This window comes from Suricata suricatta, chromosome X, assembly GCF_006229205.1.
Source record: "Suricata suricatta isolate VVHF042 chromosome X, meerkat_22Aug2017_6uvM2_HiC, whole genome shotgun sequence".
NCBI classification, from domain to species: domain Eukaryota; kingdom Metazoa; phylum Chordata; class Mammalia; order Carnivora; family Herpestidae; genus Suricata; species Suricata suricatta.
In genome coordinates, this window is record NC_043717.1 from 68,117,633 (window position 1) to 68,134,157 (window position 16,525).

The window sequence follows — 16,525 nt, forward strand, 5'->3', positions numbered from 1 at the left end:
CTCCGGAGAGGAGCATGTCTGCAACTCGAGCCAAGAAAGTGAAGATGGCCACCAAATCGTGCCCCGAATGCGACCAACAGGTTCTTGTTGCATGTAAATCATGTCCCTGTGGTTACATAGTTATTAGCAGGAAACTTTTAAATGCAAAACACTCAGAAAAATCATCACCTTCTACAGAGAAACAGGAAAAGGAAATTGACATCTATGCTAACCTCTCTGATGAAAAGGCTTTCATGTTTTCAGTCGCCTTGGCAGAAATAAATAGAAAAATTATCAATCAAAGACTTATTCTCTGATATTTGTCAGCACAATGTGTTGAAACTTTCTTCAGGATTACATCAGCAAATTCTCAGTTGTGGACTCTCAGGAGCATTCTGATTGCATCAATAAGGGCCATTGATTGTCCCCCCGCCCCATCATTTAGCCTTTGCCACACTTTGGGAGCAAAGTTGTAGGCTTGGACTGTTCTGAGATTTCCTTGTTTACCAAGGAGTATTGTCAGTGTTTTGTGTTTGAGATATAAGTAAGTATATTTACCAAAACAAAAACAGACAAAAACCAGTGGATGGCTGTTAAAGGATAAAGGGGTAGAGGTGCGCGTGGAAGAATAAAAACTTGGAAAAAGAGTGACTTTTAAAAATATATATTTCAGATTTTCAGCACTAACAGATTGCATATATGCAGTTCATTTACTTTTAATGAATTGGCAATTCATATTTTACTGAATGGGGAATTAAGAATATAAACTGTAAATTTTGTCTTAAATTGATTTTTTTCTTGGCCTTTATTTTTATGACTTAAGGTATGAGTTATATTTTGGGAGATACTTTCTAGACATTTGGGAAGTTTGGGTGCTATATGAAGAAAACCATTTAAGAATATATCATACTTCAGATATAAACATCTTATTTTCTTGAATGTAATTTATTTATTGGTTTAAAACAAACCTTTTCTGCTCTCAAGATGGTGCCTGTTAACCTAAAAATAAAATATATTTATTACATACAAAATATTTCTTAGCCGCTTTTAAGCAGTAATGTTTTATCTGAATGGATGTTCATTTATACATCCTGATAATTATTTAAATTGTTACTTAACCTCACTCTGGAAAAAAAATAAACCTTAATATTGAAACTAATAAAAAAAAACAAAAAAAAAAGATTTTGATCAATTGTAGAAGCATTGGCATATTTTTCTGCCAAGAATAAAATATGTAATATAGCTATAATGGCTATGTTTAAATAAATAAGGCATAACTAGATTTCTAACAAACAACTTAGTTAATTACTGCTATCCTGAGTGAAGATACAAACAGTGAATTATTTTTTTAAGATTAAAAAAATTAAATTAATTAATTAATTAATTAATTTAGAGAACGAGCACAGGAGGGGCAGAGAGTGGGAAAGACAGAGAGAGAATCCCAAGCAGTCTCCCTGCTGATGTTGGGCTCGAACCCATGAACCATGAGATCATGACCTGAGCTGAAACCAAGAGTCAGATCCCTACCTGGCTGAGCCACCCAGGCACCTCAAAATTTTGTTTTATTTTTAAGAAATGTCTTAAACTCACAACCCTGAGATCAAGAGTCACACGCTTCCCCATCTGAGCCAGCCAGATGTCCCAGTGAATGGTATTTTAAATAGAATTGGGAAGCTCTCTCATGTTTTTAGATATTAATTTCATGTGATTCTTAAATTTCAAATGTGAGAGAAATCATATGGTATTTCTCTGACTGACCTATTTTGCTTAGCAGAATGCACTCTAGCTCCATCTACATTGTTGCAAATGGCAAGATTTCAATCTTTTTGATGGCTGAGTAATATTCTGTTGTATATATGTACCAGATCTTCTTTATCTATTCATCAGTCAGTTGATATTTGGGCTCTTTCCATAGTTTGGCTATTGTTGATAGCACTGCTATAAACATTGGGGTGCATGTACCCCTTTGAATCTGTATTTTTGTTGTATCCTTTGGATAAATACCAAGTAGTGCAATTGCTAGGTTGTAGGGTAGTTCTCACTTTTAATTTTTTGAGGAACCTCCATACTGTTTTCCAGAGTGGCTGCACCAGTGTGCATTCCCACAAACAGTGTAAGAGGGTTCCCCTTTTTCTGCATCTTTGTCACCATCTGTTTCTTCTGGTGGTGTTAATTTTTGCCATTTTGACAAGTGTGAGGTGGTATCTTATCATGGTTTTGATTTGTACTTCCCTGATGATGAGTGATGGTATCTTTTTGTAAAAATTAGGCTTATTTCAAAAAGTTAATGCAGTTTCTCATATACTGTGTGTAAAAAATCTTAGTCATGTTTAGAATTCTATGTTATTACTACAGAATCTAGGATTATCCATTTTGAAATGTACAATTCAGTGGCATTAAATACACTTTTGCTCTTGATTCCCTTACCTTTAGAGATGTGTCAAGTAAAAAATTGCTGCGGCTAAGGTCAAGGAGGTTGTTTCCTGCTTTCTCCACCAGGATTTTGATGGTTTCCTGTCTCACATTCAGGTCCTTCAGCCAGGTTGAGTTTATTTTTGTGTATGGTGTACAAAAGTGGTCTAGTTTCCTTCTTCTGCATGTTGCTGTCCAGTTCTCCCAGCACCACCTGTTAAAGAGGCTGTCTTTCTTCACTGGTTATCAGTCTGTCCATACTTTCTATCTCTTCTCGTTTGAATTTTGGTAGTGCATGTATGTTTATGGATATGCACATTTCTTCTAGATTGTCCAGTTTGTTGGCATATAGTTTTTCATAGTAATCTCTAATGATTGCTTGTATTTCTATGGGATTGGTTGTAATAGATCCAATTTTATTCATGATTTTGTCTATGTGGGTGTTCTCTCTTTTCCTTTTAAGGAGCCTGGCTAGAGGTTTATCAATTTTGTTTATTTTTTTCAAGAAACCAACTCCTGGTGTCATTTATCTGCTCACCTATTTTTCTTTATTCTATATTGTTTATTTCTGATCTTTATTATTTATCTTCTTCTGGTGGGTTTGAGGTGCTCTTGCTGCTCCCCTTGTAGTTCCGTTAGGTACTCGGTTAGACTTTGAATTTGAGCTTTTTCTAGTTTGTTGAAATATGCCTTGATTGCAATACACTTTCCTCTTTGCTTTGTCCCAGAGACTTTGGATTGTTGTATTTTCATCTTCATTTGTTTCCATATATTTTTAAAATTCTTCTCTAATTGCATGATTGGCCCAATAATTCTTTAGTAGGGTGATTTTTAACCTCCATATTTTTGGAGATTTTCCTGTGGTTAATTTCAGGTTTTGTAGCATTGTTATCTGAAGGTGTGCATGGTATGATCTCAATGCATTTATATTTATGGAGGGCTGCTTTCTGCCCCAGTATGTGATCTATCTTGGAGAATGTGCCATGTGCACTCGAGAAGAAGGTGAATTTCCTAACTTCAGGATGCAGAGTTCTAAATATATCTATCAGTTCCATCTGTTCCATTGTGTCGTTCAGGTCCATTGTTTCTTTAGTGATTTTCTGTCTGGTTGACCTATCTATTGCTGTAAGTAGAGTATTAAAGTCCTCTGCAATTAGCACATTCTTATCAATAAGATTGTTTCTGTTTATGATTAATTGTTTTATATATTTGGGTGCTTCCAAATTTGGCACATAGATGTTTATAATTGTTAGCTCTTCCTGATGGAAAGACGCTGTAATTATTATGTAGTGTCCTTCTTCATCTTTTGTTACTGCCTTTACTGTAAAGTACAGTTTGTCTGATATATGTATGGCTACTCCAGCTGTCTTTTGGCTTCTAGTCGCATGGTAGATATTTCTCCATCCACTTACTTTCAATCTGGAGGTGTCTTCAGTTCTAAAATGAGTCTCTTGTAGACAGCAAATAGATGGATTTTGGTTTTTTATCCATTCTGATACCCTCTGTCTTTTGATTGGAGCATTCAGTCCATTTACATTCAGTGTTATTATTAAAAATTTTGGGTTTAGATTCATTGTGTTCTCCATAGAATTCATGTTTGTAGTAGTGTTCTGGTACCTTGTATTCTTTGCAACATTTCTCTCACAGGGTCCCTCTTAGGATTACTTGTAGGGCTGGTTTGGTGGTGATGAATTCTTTCAACTTTTGATTATTTGAGAACACCTTTATCTCTCCTTTTATTGTGAATGACAGGCTTGCTGGATAAAGGATTCTTGGCTGCATATTCTCCTGTTCATCACATTGAAGATTTCCTGCCATTCCTTTTTGGCCTGCCAAGTTTCATTAGATAGGTCTGTGACCACTCTGATAGGTTTCCCTTTGTATGTTAGGGCCCTTTAATCTCTACCTGCTTTCAGAATTCTCTCTTTATCTTTATATTTTGCCAGAGTCACTATGATGTCATGCCTCACGTCAATTCAAGTTATGTCTGAAGGGGGTTTTTTGTTCCTCTTGAATATGAATGTCTATTTCTTTCCCCAGAGTTGGGAAATTCTCAGTTATAATTTGATCAAGCACCCCTTCAGGAACTTTTTTCTCTTTCTTCCTCTTCAGGAATTCCTATGATACGGACTGTTCCATTTGATTGTATCATTCAACTCCCGAATTCTCCTTTCCTGATCCTGGGTCAATTTCTCTCTTTTTTTCTCGGCTTCCTCTTTTGCCATAACTGTGTCTTCTAATATACCTATTCTTTTCTTCTCCTCTTCAATCCATGAGGTGGCCACCTCCATTTTATTATTCACCTCCTTTATAGCCTTTTTAACCACATTACAGCAATTTTGAAAGTCCCTAGTCATTGTATCAGTAGCTTCTCTGATGCTTTTTTCAATACCAACGATTAATTTTATGACAGTTTTTCTAAATTCTTGCTCACTTATGTTTCTTAGATCTGTTTTGAGCAATTCTGTGGCTGTGACTTCTTCCTGGAGTGTCTTCAGGGGAGAGTTCTTTCGTTTTGTCATTTTGGTAAACTTTCTGTCTCTTGTCAGTTTTAAAAGCTCATTGTGCACTGTGCATCTGTTTGTATTGTTCTGTTAGAGGAGACTTATTGACTGCCCATGGCCTGTCATTTAAGGAAGTGTTCTTTTAATGGTGTCTCTCGGTTTCTCTTGTTGTGCATTTGATTATTTTATGTCCCTATTCAGTGATATTTGGGACTCTCCGTCATGCGTACTTTGACTTGTTTCTTGGGGTAGTCCTGAAAAGGAAAACAGACAGGCAAACACACAGGGAACAAAAGCACACAAACACACAGACAAATCAAAGAAACAAATTAAAAGGAAAAGGAAGAAAATAAAAGGAAGGGAGAGGAAAGAGAAGAAAAGAAAAGAAGAAAAGAAAAAATAATGGGGACAGAGACAACAAAGGACAATGGACAGTCTAAAAGTGTATAACCAGTCTAAGGGAGAGACAAGGATGCGATAAGGGAGAATATATCTGGATGGCAAGAGAAAAAAAAAAGTGGGAGAAAGGAAAAAGGGTAATAAAGAGTAAAAATTTTTAAAAAAGAATAAAATAAGTAATAATAATAAATAAGTACAAATAAAGCACCAGCTCCCCCTAGTGGATAGGTTTAGTTTTGTGTAGGTAGGTCTCAGGGGCTGCTCTAAGAGGCCCGGTCTTGGTGGTTGCAGAGAGAAGAATGATGGCACCCCAAGCTCTGCTTGGACTAAGCGGTGCAGGCTACTCTTATGAGTCCAATCTCCTTGTGCCGAGGGCGAGCCAAGCTGTATATTCAGGCCCGCCTCGCTTCAAAATCCTAGACAATGTGCTTTAATGCTATCACAGATGAGATGCACTCTCTTTGGGAGCCTGGTTGCAGCTGGGATCGCGTAGGGGGAGGGAGCCCTTTCTCTTGTTGCAGGCAAGCATTCACACTGCTGCTCCCTGAGGCGTGGTGCGCTGTGGGAAATAAGGTGCCGCTCTCACACCCACAGCTGTAAAGCGTGCCCTTGCAGCCTCCACTCCCACCCCTGACAATTCCCTGCTTGGATCGAGTAGGGGTGGGGGCTGTTTTTCCTGGTGCTATCCGGGATTCACGCTTTTGCTGCTGGAGGCAAGGTGTGCTCCCGCAGGCTGCTGCCTGCCTCCCAGCTGGGATCGTGCAGGGGGAGGGGGCTGGTTTTTTTTTTTTCTGGTGCCATCCTGGGTGGGCGCTAATGCCACGAAGCCCACGGAAGAATTCGCAGCTATACGGGACAGGTTTCTCTCCCCAAGCTCAGCGGATTTATATGGGGTGAGAGTTTTTCTCTCCATCCAGGGTTAAGTTCTTTATCTCTTCTCTAGTGACAGTACTATGAGCATGTTCAGTTTCTCTTTCTCTTCCCTTTGTCTCTCAGGGGCTCTGCACACTTTCCCTGTGTTGGGCTGGGGCTCCCACCTCCCCTGAATCTCTTGGGCTGGCCTGTTTTCAAATCTCCCCAGTTGGCACTCACTTAGGCATCTTTGAGGTTGGCTTCATTCTGGAGTCTGTATTTTCTCCTCCCACTCTTGCAGATAAGAGTAATGTTTGATAGATGGGCCAGACTAAGTTTACAGAGCTCCCTTCTTCTTCACCATCTTGCGTCCTCTCCTAAACCACATCTTGATCCATTCATCAGTTGATGGACATTTAACCTGTTTACATGATTTGGGTATTGTTGAAAATGCTGCTGTGAACATTAGGGTACATGTGCTCCTATGCATTAGCACTTCTGTATCCCTTGGGAAAATCCCTAGCAGTGCTATTGCTGGGTCATAGGGGAGTTCTACTGTTAATTTTTTGAGGAACCTTCACACTGTTTTCCAGAGAGGCTGCACCAGTTTACATTCCCCGCAACAGTGAAAAAGGGTGCCCGTTTCTCCACATCCTCGCCAGCATCTAGTCTCTTGATTTGTTCATTTTAGGCACTCTGACCAGCGTGAGGTGGTATCTCAGTGTGGTTTTGATTTGTATTTTTCTGATGATGAGTGATGTTGAGCATCGTTTCATGTGTCTGTTGGCCTTCTGGATGTCCTCTTTGGAGAAGTGTCTGTTTTATCTTCTGCCCATTTCTTCACTGGATTTTTTTTAATGTTTTATTTTATTTTTTGATACTGGGAGAAACAGAGCATGAGAGGGGGAGGGGTAGAGAGAGAAAGAGGCACAGAACCGGAAGCAGGCTCCAGGCTCTGAGCTAGCTGTCAGCACAGAGCCTGACGCGGGGCTCAAACCCACGAATGTGAGATCTGACCTGAGCTGAAGTCGGAGGCTTAGCTGACTGAGCCACCCAGGTGCCCCTCTTCACTGGATTATTTGGTTTTTTGGGTGTGGAATTTAGTGAGTTCCTTGTAGATTTTGGATACTAGCCCTTTGTCCGATATGTCATTTGCAAATATCTTTTCTCATTCTGCCGGTTGCCTATTAGTTTTCTTGATTGTTTCCTTTCCAGTGAAGAAGTTTTTTTTTAATCTTGATAAGGTCCCAATAGTTCACTTTTCCTCTTGATTCCCTTGCCTTTGGGGATGTGTGGAGTAAGGAATTGCTGCAGCTATTGTCAAGGAGGCTGTCCTGCGTTCTCCACCAGGGTTTTGATAGTTTCGGGTCCTTCATCCATTTTGAGCTTATTTTTGTGAATGGTGTAAGAAAGTGGTCTAGTTTCATTCTTCTGCATGTTGCTGTCCAGTTCTGAACCCCAGCACCATCTGTTAAAGAGGCTGTCTTTTTTCCACTGGATACTCTTTCCTGCTTTGTCAAAGATTAATTTGCCTTACATTGGTGGGTCCAGTTTGGGTTCTCTATTCTATTCCATTGGTCTATGTGTCTCTTTTTGTGCCAATACCAGGCTGTCTTGATGATGACAGCTTTGTAGTAGTGGCTAAAGTCTGGGATTGTGATGCCTCCCGTTTTGGTTTTCTTCTTCAATGTTACTTTGGCTATTCGGGGTCTTTTGTGTTTAATTACGAATTTTAGGATTGTTTGTTCTAGCTTTGAGAAGAATGCTGGTATAATTTTGATTGGGATTACATTAAATGTGTAGACTGTTTTGGGTAATAATGACATTTTCACAATGTTTATTCTTCCGATCCATGAGCATGGAATGTTTTTCCATTTCTTTGTGTCTTCTTCAATTTCTTACATATGGTTTCTATAGTTTTTATCGTATAGGTCTTTTACATCTTTGGTTAGGTTTATTCCTAGGTATTTTATGGTTTTTCATGCAATTGTGAATGGGATCAGTTTCTTGATTTCTCATTCTTTTGCTTCATTATTGGTGTATAAAATTGCAACCGATTTCTGTACATTGATTTTGTACCCTGCAACGTTGCTGAATTGATGGATCAGTCTAGTAGGCTTATGGTAGATTCTGTCGGGTTTTCCATGTAGAGTATCATGTTATCTACAAAAAGTGAAAGTTTGACTTCTTGTTTGCCAATTTTTATGCCTTTTATTTCCTTTTGTTTTCTTATTTCTGATGCTAGGACTGCCATCCCTATGTTAAACAACAGTAGTGAGAGTGGACACCCTTGTCATGTTCCTGATCTCAGTGGGGAAAGCTCTCAGTTTTTCCCCATTGATGATGATATTAGCTGTGGGCTTTTCATAAATGCCTTTTATGATTTTAAGTAAGTTCCTTCTATCCCGACTTTTTTGAGTGTTTTTATTAAGAAAGAATGCTGTATTTTGTCAACTGCTTTTTCTGCATCCATCAACACAATCATATGGTTTTTATCTTTTCTTTTGTTAATGTGATGTATCACATTGATGGGTTTGCGGATATTGAACCAGCCCTGTAACCTAGGAATGAATCCCACTTGATCATGATGGATAATTCTTTTTATATTCTGTTGAATTTGAATTGCTAGTATCTTGTTGAGTATTTTTGCATCTGCATTCATTAAGGATATTGGTCTGCAGTTCTCTTTTTTGGTTGATTCTCTGTCTGGTTTGGGAATCAAAGTGAGGCTGGCTTTGTAGAATGATTCCAGAAGTTTTCCTTCTATTTGTATTTTTTGGAAGAGCTTGAGAAGTATGGGTATTATCTCTGCTTTAAATGTCTGGTAAAATTTCCCTGAGATGCCATCTGGCCCTGGGCTCTTATTAGTTGGGAGATTTTTTTTTTTATAATATAAATTTTTTTTCTGTTTTTTTTTTATTTATTTTTGAGACAGAGAGAGGCAGCATGAGCAGGGGAGGGTGAGAGAGAGGGAGACACAGAATCCGTAACAGGCTCTAGACTGTGAGCTAGCTGTCAGCACACAGCCCAACTCGGGGCTCGAACCCACAAACCGTGAGATCATGACCTGAGCCAAAGCCGGATGCTTAACCAACTGAGCCACCCAGGTGCCCCAGTTGGGAGATTTTTGATAACTGATTTGATGTCATCACTGATTATGGATATGTTCAGATTTTCTATCTCTTCCCATTTGAATTTTGGTAGTGCATGTGTGTTTTGGAATTTGTCCATTTCTTCTAGGTTGTAAAATTGTGTATTTATTAACAAATTACTCTAACTATAGTTATTTTTAATAATTTTGTCCTTTCACCTTTTTACTAGTGTTAAGTGGTGAACACACCATCATATTACAATATTAGAGTATTCTAAATATGACTATATGCTTACCTATACCAGTGTATACCAGTTTTATATTTTCATATGTTTTTATGTTTCCTGTTAGTATCTTTTAATTTCAACTTGAAGATATCCTTTCAACATTTCTTATAATGCAGGTCTACTGGTGATGAACTCCCTCAGCATTTATTTGTCTGGGAAAATCCTTATACATGTTTTATTTCAACAGGATAACTTTGCCAGAAAAAGTATTCTTAGTTGTCAGGGTATTTTCCTCTAGCAGTTTGAATATGTCACCCTGCCTTCTCCTGGCCTACAAGGTTTCTACTAGACATCTATTGAATGTATTATGGGGGTTTCCTGATAAGTGACAAGATTATTTTCTATTGCTGCCTTTAAGATTCTTTGTCTTTGATTTTTTACAGTTTTTTTTTATAATGTGTCTTAGAGAAGATCTCTTTGAGTTGAATTTGGGACTCCAATAATTCATAGATTGTTTCTTTTTATGATATCCCATAACTGAAGTAGGTTGTTTTCATTCTTTTTTCTTTGTTCTCATGTGACTGGATAATTTCAAAAGTCCTTTCTTCTACATCACAGATTCTTCCTTTTGATCTAGGTTGTTTTCATTCTTTTTTCTTTGTTCTCATGTGACTGGATAATTTCAAAAGTCCTTTCTTCTACATCACAGATTCTTCCTTTTGATCTAGTCTAACTGCTCTCTATTGCAGTTTCATTTCATTCATTGTATTTTTCAGCTTTTGAATTTTATTTGGTTCTTTTCTATTATTTCTTTAAAAAATTTTTTTTAAATGTGTATTTATTTTTGAGAGAGAGAGACAGAGAGAAAAACAGAGCTTGAGCTGAGGAGAGGGAGAGAGAGGAGACACAGAATTTGAAGCAGGCTCCAGGCTCTGAGCTGCCAGCACAGAGTCTGATGCAGGATTCGAACTCCCGGACCATGAGATCATGATCTGTGGTGAAGCCAGACGCTTGACTAAGCCACCCACGTGCCCCAATTTCAATCTCTTTATTAAACTTCACATTTTGTTTGTGTATTATTTTCCTGATTTTGTTGAATTGTCTTTCTGTGATTCATGCTGGCTTTTTGCATGTGTTCACTAGCTGCCTGCAAAAGCTTGATCTCACTGTCACTGGGAATTTGCACAGGGAACTGGCTAATGGGTTAGGGAGAGATGGGCGTGGAATTCATAGAGCTATGGGAGTGTCTATGTGCCAGTTGGTGTGATCTGCAGGTGAGTTGTCCTTAGCAGTTTGGGAACAGACTCCTGACACAGTTATTAGGACCCATGTCCCTTTGATATGTTCTGTTCTTAACCCCAGGTGCGGTTCTCATAGCTACTTATCAACCCCAAGTTGTGCAACTCATAACTTGGTACTCTGGATGGGGGAAAAGAGAAATGGGCATCTTTGGCAGAGTCCTGCACAGCCTAGGAATCTCAGTGCTCACTTACATGCTCTTATTGTCCCTTGTGGGAGAAATCATGAGCTGAGGGGTGCTCTACTGGCCTCAACCTGTACTGCCTTCAGGGAGGGATGATGCATAAAGTTCTATTGTTCATCTTTCTTTACTGTGTCCAATCTTGGGTTTTTTTTTTTTTTTTGGCTTAAACTGTATGCTGGAACTTCTCCACTGGACTCCTTGACTTTTATGAAAGCTGTCTTATCCATAGGTGGTTGCCTAAATCAGTGCTCTCTACGGATTCTCAGACTGTTGGCAAGAGGGGCTGGATCCATTTCACAAGCCATATCAAGGTCCAGTCTGGACAAAAATTTGTATGCCTATTATGGATACAGTATGACTCCTTTTGAGTCCCTTGATATATGGTGCTGGCATTAAAACCAAAGTCAAATGGGACTGTAGCCACATCTTTAGAGGTACACAGCTGCATCAGGTCTATAGGTGGGGCTACAGTAGATGAGTCAGTAGCCTGGGTGTGGGGCTGTCTTTCCGAAACAGCTCTCTGTATTCATAAACTGTATCAGGATTTCAGTCTCTTAATCTGACCCATATTTCCACCAAGATACTTTTTGTCTGTAGATGTATTCTGAACTAATGTCAAGAGGGGAATATGAGCAAAGGACAGCTTATGTGGTCATCATGTTGATGTCACTCTTCACTCCTCCTGTTTTCTATGTGACTGTCTTCCCATGAGTACCACACTATCTTAATTTTTAACTATAGTATTATAGTATTATTAGCATTCTAGTACAAGTCTTGATGTCTGATAGTGGAAGCCTTCCAGGTTTGTTGTTGTTTAAGATTGCTGTGGCTCTTCCAGAACTTTTGCATTTCCATATAAATTTTAGAATCATCTTGTTGATTTTCACAATATGTCAACACCTTGTTGACATTTCTATTGCTATTGTATTGAACCTATATAGACATTTTGGTAAAATTAACATATTAAAATAATGAGTTTTCTGACCCATATACATAATATTTCAATCCATTTATTTAGGTTGTAAAATTCTTCCAGGAATATTTTGTCATTTTCTGTCTTCTGTAACTTTCAAATAGCATTCTTTTATTTCTATTTTGTCTTATCATTTTTTTCTAATTTCAAGAAAACAAAACAAAAAACAAAACACCCAACCACATCTACTTGGTTTTTCTGTTAGACATAAATTTTTCTTAAATATTGAATTCTTTCTCTATGCCCTTTTCCCATGACAGTGAGACATCATACTATGGCTAATAGTAAATTGAGAGAGGTATAATTGAAATCATTGTATTCATTACAGATGACAAAGTATCCATCAAGAATCTTAAGATAGAGGGGCTCCTGGGTGACTCAGTTGGTTAAGTGTTCAACTTCAGCTTAAATTACGATCTCATAGTTTGTGGGTTCAAGCCCCATGTTGGGCTCTGAGCTGACAGCTTGGGGCCTAGAGTCTACTTTAGATTCTGTGTCTCCCTCTCTCTCTTCCCCTCCCCAGACTTGTTTTCTCTCTCTCTCTCTCTCTCTCTCTCTCTCTCTCTCCACTTCCCTCCCTTTCTCTCCCCCCGCACCCTGCCAAGGATAAATAAACATTTTTTAAAAACAATTTAAGATACGGGGCGCCTGGGTAGCTCAGTCGGTTAAGGGTCCAATTTTGGCTCAGGTCATGATCTCACCGTTCCTGAGTTCAAGCCCTGCGTCATGTTCTGTGCTGACAGCTCAGAGCCTAGAGCCTGTTTCAGAGTCTGTGTCTCCCTCTCTGTCTCTGCCCTTCCTCCACCTTGTGTTCTGTCTCTCGTGAAAATGAATAAACATTTAAAAAGTTTTAAAAATTTAAAAAAACAAAATCTTAAGATAGAATTTGACAGCATTGAGAGACTTTTTCATTCTACGTTTACTAATAATGTCATATCAGATTCCATACCTTTCTTTAATATGTTTAGATTCAGCAAATAACGTTTAGCAAAAACCATGTTCATTATTAGTTATCTCTGCAATAGCCACTTAAGCAACCCTGTTAGTACCTTGGCCAGCTTATAAAAGAAAAACCTCTGATACTGTATTTAAGGAAATGGTAGACTAGAAGTGGCTTTTTCTTAGCAAAATTTTGACCTGAGGGTATAAAGTCTAATGGTATACCCTTTTGTGTTTATACATTATTCACAAATTAACTCCTTCACTAGAGGTTAATTCTCATTATGTGTTTAATTGTGTTTAAGAATGTCATCAGGAAATTTTTAGGAGCCTAATTTCTGAAAAACTTATTCAGACTAAGCCCTGGTTTGGAACTTTAGGCTGATTCTTCTGAGAGTTCTATGGAACTTTGTTTTCTTTTAAATCTCATCTTCTATTTTAATACACTTTAGAGGTTATAAAGTATTTATATTTACCTTATCTTATTTGAACTTTATAACTCTGTAAGAAAGTAGTGTTAGACAAACATATACACACAGAAGTTCCCAGAAATCTCTGCCGGCTTTCCTCTAACTTACATATTTGAGATAACCTTTTTGTTAGAACGTTTTCAGCATTGCCTAGTGAGAAATTGATTTAAAATTTTTTTAATGTTTATTCTTGAGAGAGAAAGAGTACAGGGGAGGGTCAGAGAGAGAGAGAGGGAGACAGAATCTGAAGCAGGCTCCAGGCTCTGAGCTGTCAGCACAGAGCTTACGGGGGGCTCAAACTCACAGACGTGAGATCACGACCTGAGCCAAAGTTGATGCTTAACTGATTGAGCCACCGAGGTGCCCCAGGAATTTATTTTTCAGATTAGTGTAAAACTGAAAAGAGAAAAAAAAAAGAGATTCGAACTGAAATGGAAATTTTCCAATTCAGAAGTCTTCACATCATTTAGTTCTCTTGATTCCTATGGTCAGTATCTAATACAATTTCTGGCTTATCTTTAATATTTATTTGCCTCTGCATGTTCCAGCTGAAAAGTCTCTCTCAACAGAAAGCTTACAGAAAATGCTGAGATAAAGATTATTTCTAGAACTATTTAATTGCACTTAAAAGTCGTGGGCTCGGGGAACTAACCAAAAAGATAATTTATCCATATTTTTCTCCAAGAACGTCATGGAACAACAAGAGCAAGAATATAGTGATAAGATGGCTGAAATACTCATACCTATTGGTCTTAATTCTGCCCTCTGAAATTGCAGAGAATGAGTTCAGCTCTTCTTATACATGATAGGTCTTTAAAATTTTTAAGGCAGCTGTGGCTCTTTTCTTCTATTTCCCTAAGCCATCACTTTTTCCAAGCCAGTGTTATACAGCTAGACCTTTACTTTCTTGGTCATCCTTCACAGTATGCCATCTAGTTCATTGATATTTTACCAAATGTTCCTTACTTTCATGATATGGCCTCAGATCAGACTTTGGTAGCCATGTTTGTTCATTAAATAAAATATTATAGAGCAATAATATGTATTAATTACAGTTTCTTGCATCAGAATGGATGAATATAACAAATGTAATGTTGAGTGAAAGAAGCCAAACACATAAATATACATATTCTTGGATTACATGTATATAATAGTTCATTTTTTAAATTTTAATTGTTTAAAACTTTACAAAGAGAGAGCACAGGCAGGGGAGGGCAGAGAGAGAGGGAAAGAGAAAATCTTAAGCAGGTTCCATGCTCAGCATGGAGCCCAAGGTGGGGCTCAATCCCACCACCCTGGGATCATGACTTGAGCTGAAATCAAGAGTCAGATGCTCAAAAGACTGAGCCACCCCACCCAGGTGCCCCTGATTACATGTATATAATAGTTTTTACAAAGCAGAAAAACTAAATTATAAATGTTCAGGCATTACCTGAGATTAACTGATGCTTAGACAGTAAAACTACAAAGAAAGATGAAGATGTGATTTTCATAAAAGTCAGGTTAATGGTTGCCTTTGTGGAAGAATGACAACCTATTGATTGGCGGGGGGTTCTGAGGTGTTGGTAATATTCTGTTTCATGACCTGAGGGCTGGCTTATGGCTGATTCTTGGTAAACCATTAAGCTATATATTCCTGTGTGCTCATTTTATGTCTTATTCTTCACAATACAAAAGTTTTTTCAGTACAATATTTCACTGCTTTCAGTTTTCTGATGTTATTCCTGTAATTGTCACTTTCTCAAAGATCTTTGATAGGGATACAATAGTCTCATCTGTAAGTTCTTTGGAGTCTTAGGGTCTAGCCAGATAAAGAGAAATTACTCCTGGTGTTTCAAACAGGAAATTTAACAAAAACAAATTAGTTACAAATATTTTGAAAAGAATGGTAGAGCAAAGGGAGAGGGGGAGGAAAATGGAAGAAAAGATGATACAGAGATCAGAAAGTAATATTTCTGGAGTGAAGCTCATAAGCCTGTACCTACTATTGCACTGTTGGAGACATGTTACAATCAAGTATAGATCTACCAATGCATTATCACCTTAACCAGGGCTAGAATTTCTACTATTGCTGGCACTGCAGCTCCTACCAGCTGCTGTCACCCATCAGAGCCTAAAGCAGGAAGCATCTCTCTTCCTCCTGCATTCTGATCTCCTACTAATGCTTTCTATTGGCAGACCCAAAGACCTAAGTTGTCAAGAAAGCCCAGGAACCGTACAGAGAAAAGTATAGAATGGTAGGAGTAAAGTTGAGGAGCAAAGGGTAAATTATTGGCACAAGTCCCTAGAATTTAATGTTTACAGATTGTTGAGATGTTGTCTTTAAGGTTGCTCAACTCGGTTTTGGATATAACATTCATACCCGTAATTGTTCTACCCTTTCCAGACCAATGAATAATCTCTTTCAAACACAGAGAAAATAGAAGAAAACTAGGTACTGGGTAATCCTGCTTTCACTATTCCATTCTTTAAAGCTTGAATGTCTGAAAGCTTTGAACAAAATCTTGACCTAATAGTATAGTGGTTAAATAGTGGACTCTGAAACTAGATTGCATAGGTTCAAATATAGACTCTGCCATACTCTCGGAATGTGGCCTTGGGCAAGTTATTAAATAATCTCTCTGTGTCTCAGTTTCCTTATCTATAAAATGGGAATAATATCACCTTCCTTTCAGGGTTGTGAATTAATATATGTAAAGCACTTAGAACAGTGCTAAGTATGTAATAATAACTTGATGAATTCTAACCATTATTATTATCACTTCTTCACCCAACTTATTATCATTAAGTACCTAAGGAACATTTTGCTAAAAATGATAGTAGTTGATGGACTTAGGATTCTTTATCTAACAATTTCCGTTTGAAGTGAGAATCTTTAGTTAAGATGCTGAGGATTTACAGGGAGAGGTGGTGAGATTGAGAAAATAGTTAACCTGGTTCTTATTAATTGTTGCCATTGATATATATTGCCAGAAAAAAACCCGCAAAGATACAATTGACAATTTAGTGACAGCCACTGAGAAAAAAGCAGAAAGGGAAGCATTGGGAAAGGAGTGGGAATGCGATGTCATTGGTCTACTTTTGTTAAGTATCTTTCTGTTGCAAACAGAAGAGGGATTTACTCCTGGAGACCAAGTATAGGGATAAAGATGTCTTCTATAGCTACTGATAGAAAAGTTCAAAAACAGACACTTAG

The 16,525-nt window shown here is 38.0% G+C and overlaps 1 protein-coding gene across 1 annotated transcript; it reads left to right on the forward strand.

The window, feature by feature from the left end:
• LOC115284256 (UPF0547 protein C16orf87-like) lies at positions 1-550 on the forward strand. The gene has a single exon (XM_029930963.1). It carries the CDS (start codon positions 15-17, stop codon positions 294-296), a length of 282 nt encoding a protein of 93 aa, XP_029786823.1. The 5' UTR covers positions 1-14; the 3' UTR covers positions 297-550.
• Positions 551-16,525: the final 15,975 nt, after the last annotated feature.

What these genes read in the sequence shown, in the direction of transcription:
- LOC115284256 (XM_029930963.1), top strand. Translation starts at nt 15, where the DNA reads ATGTCTGCAACTCGAGCCAAGAAAGTGAAGATGGCCACCAAATCGTGC.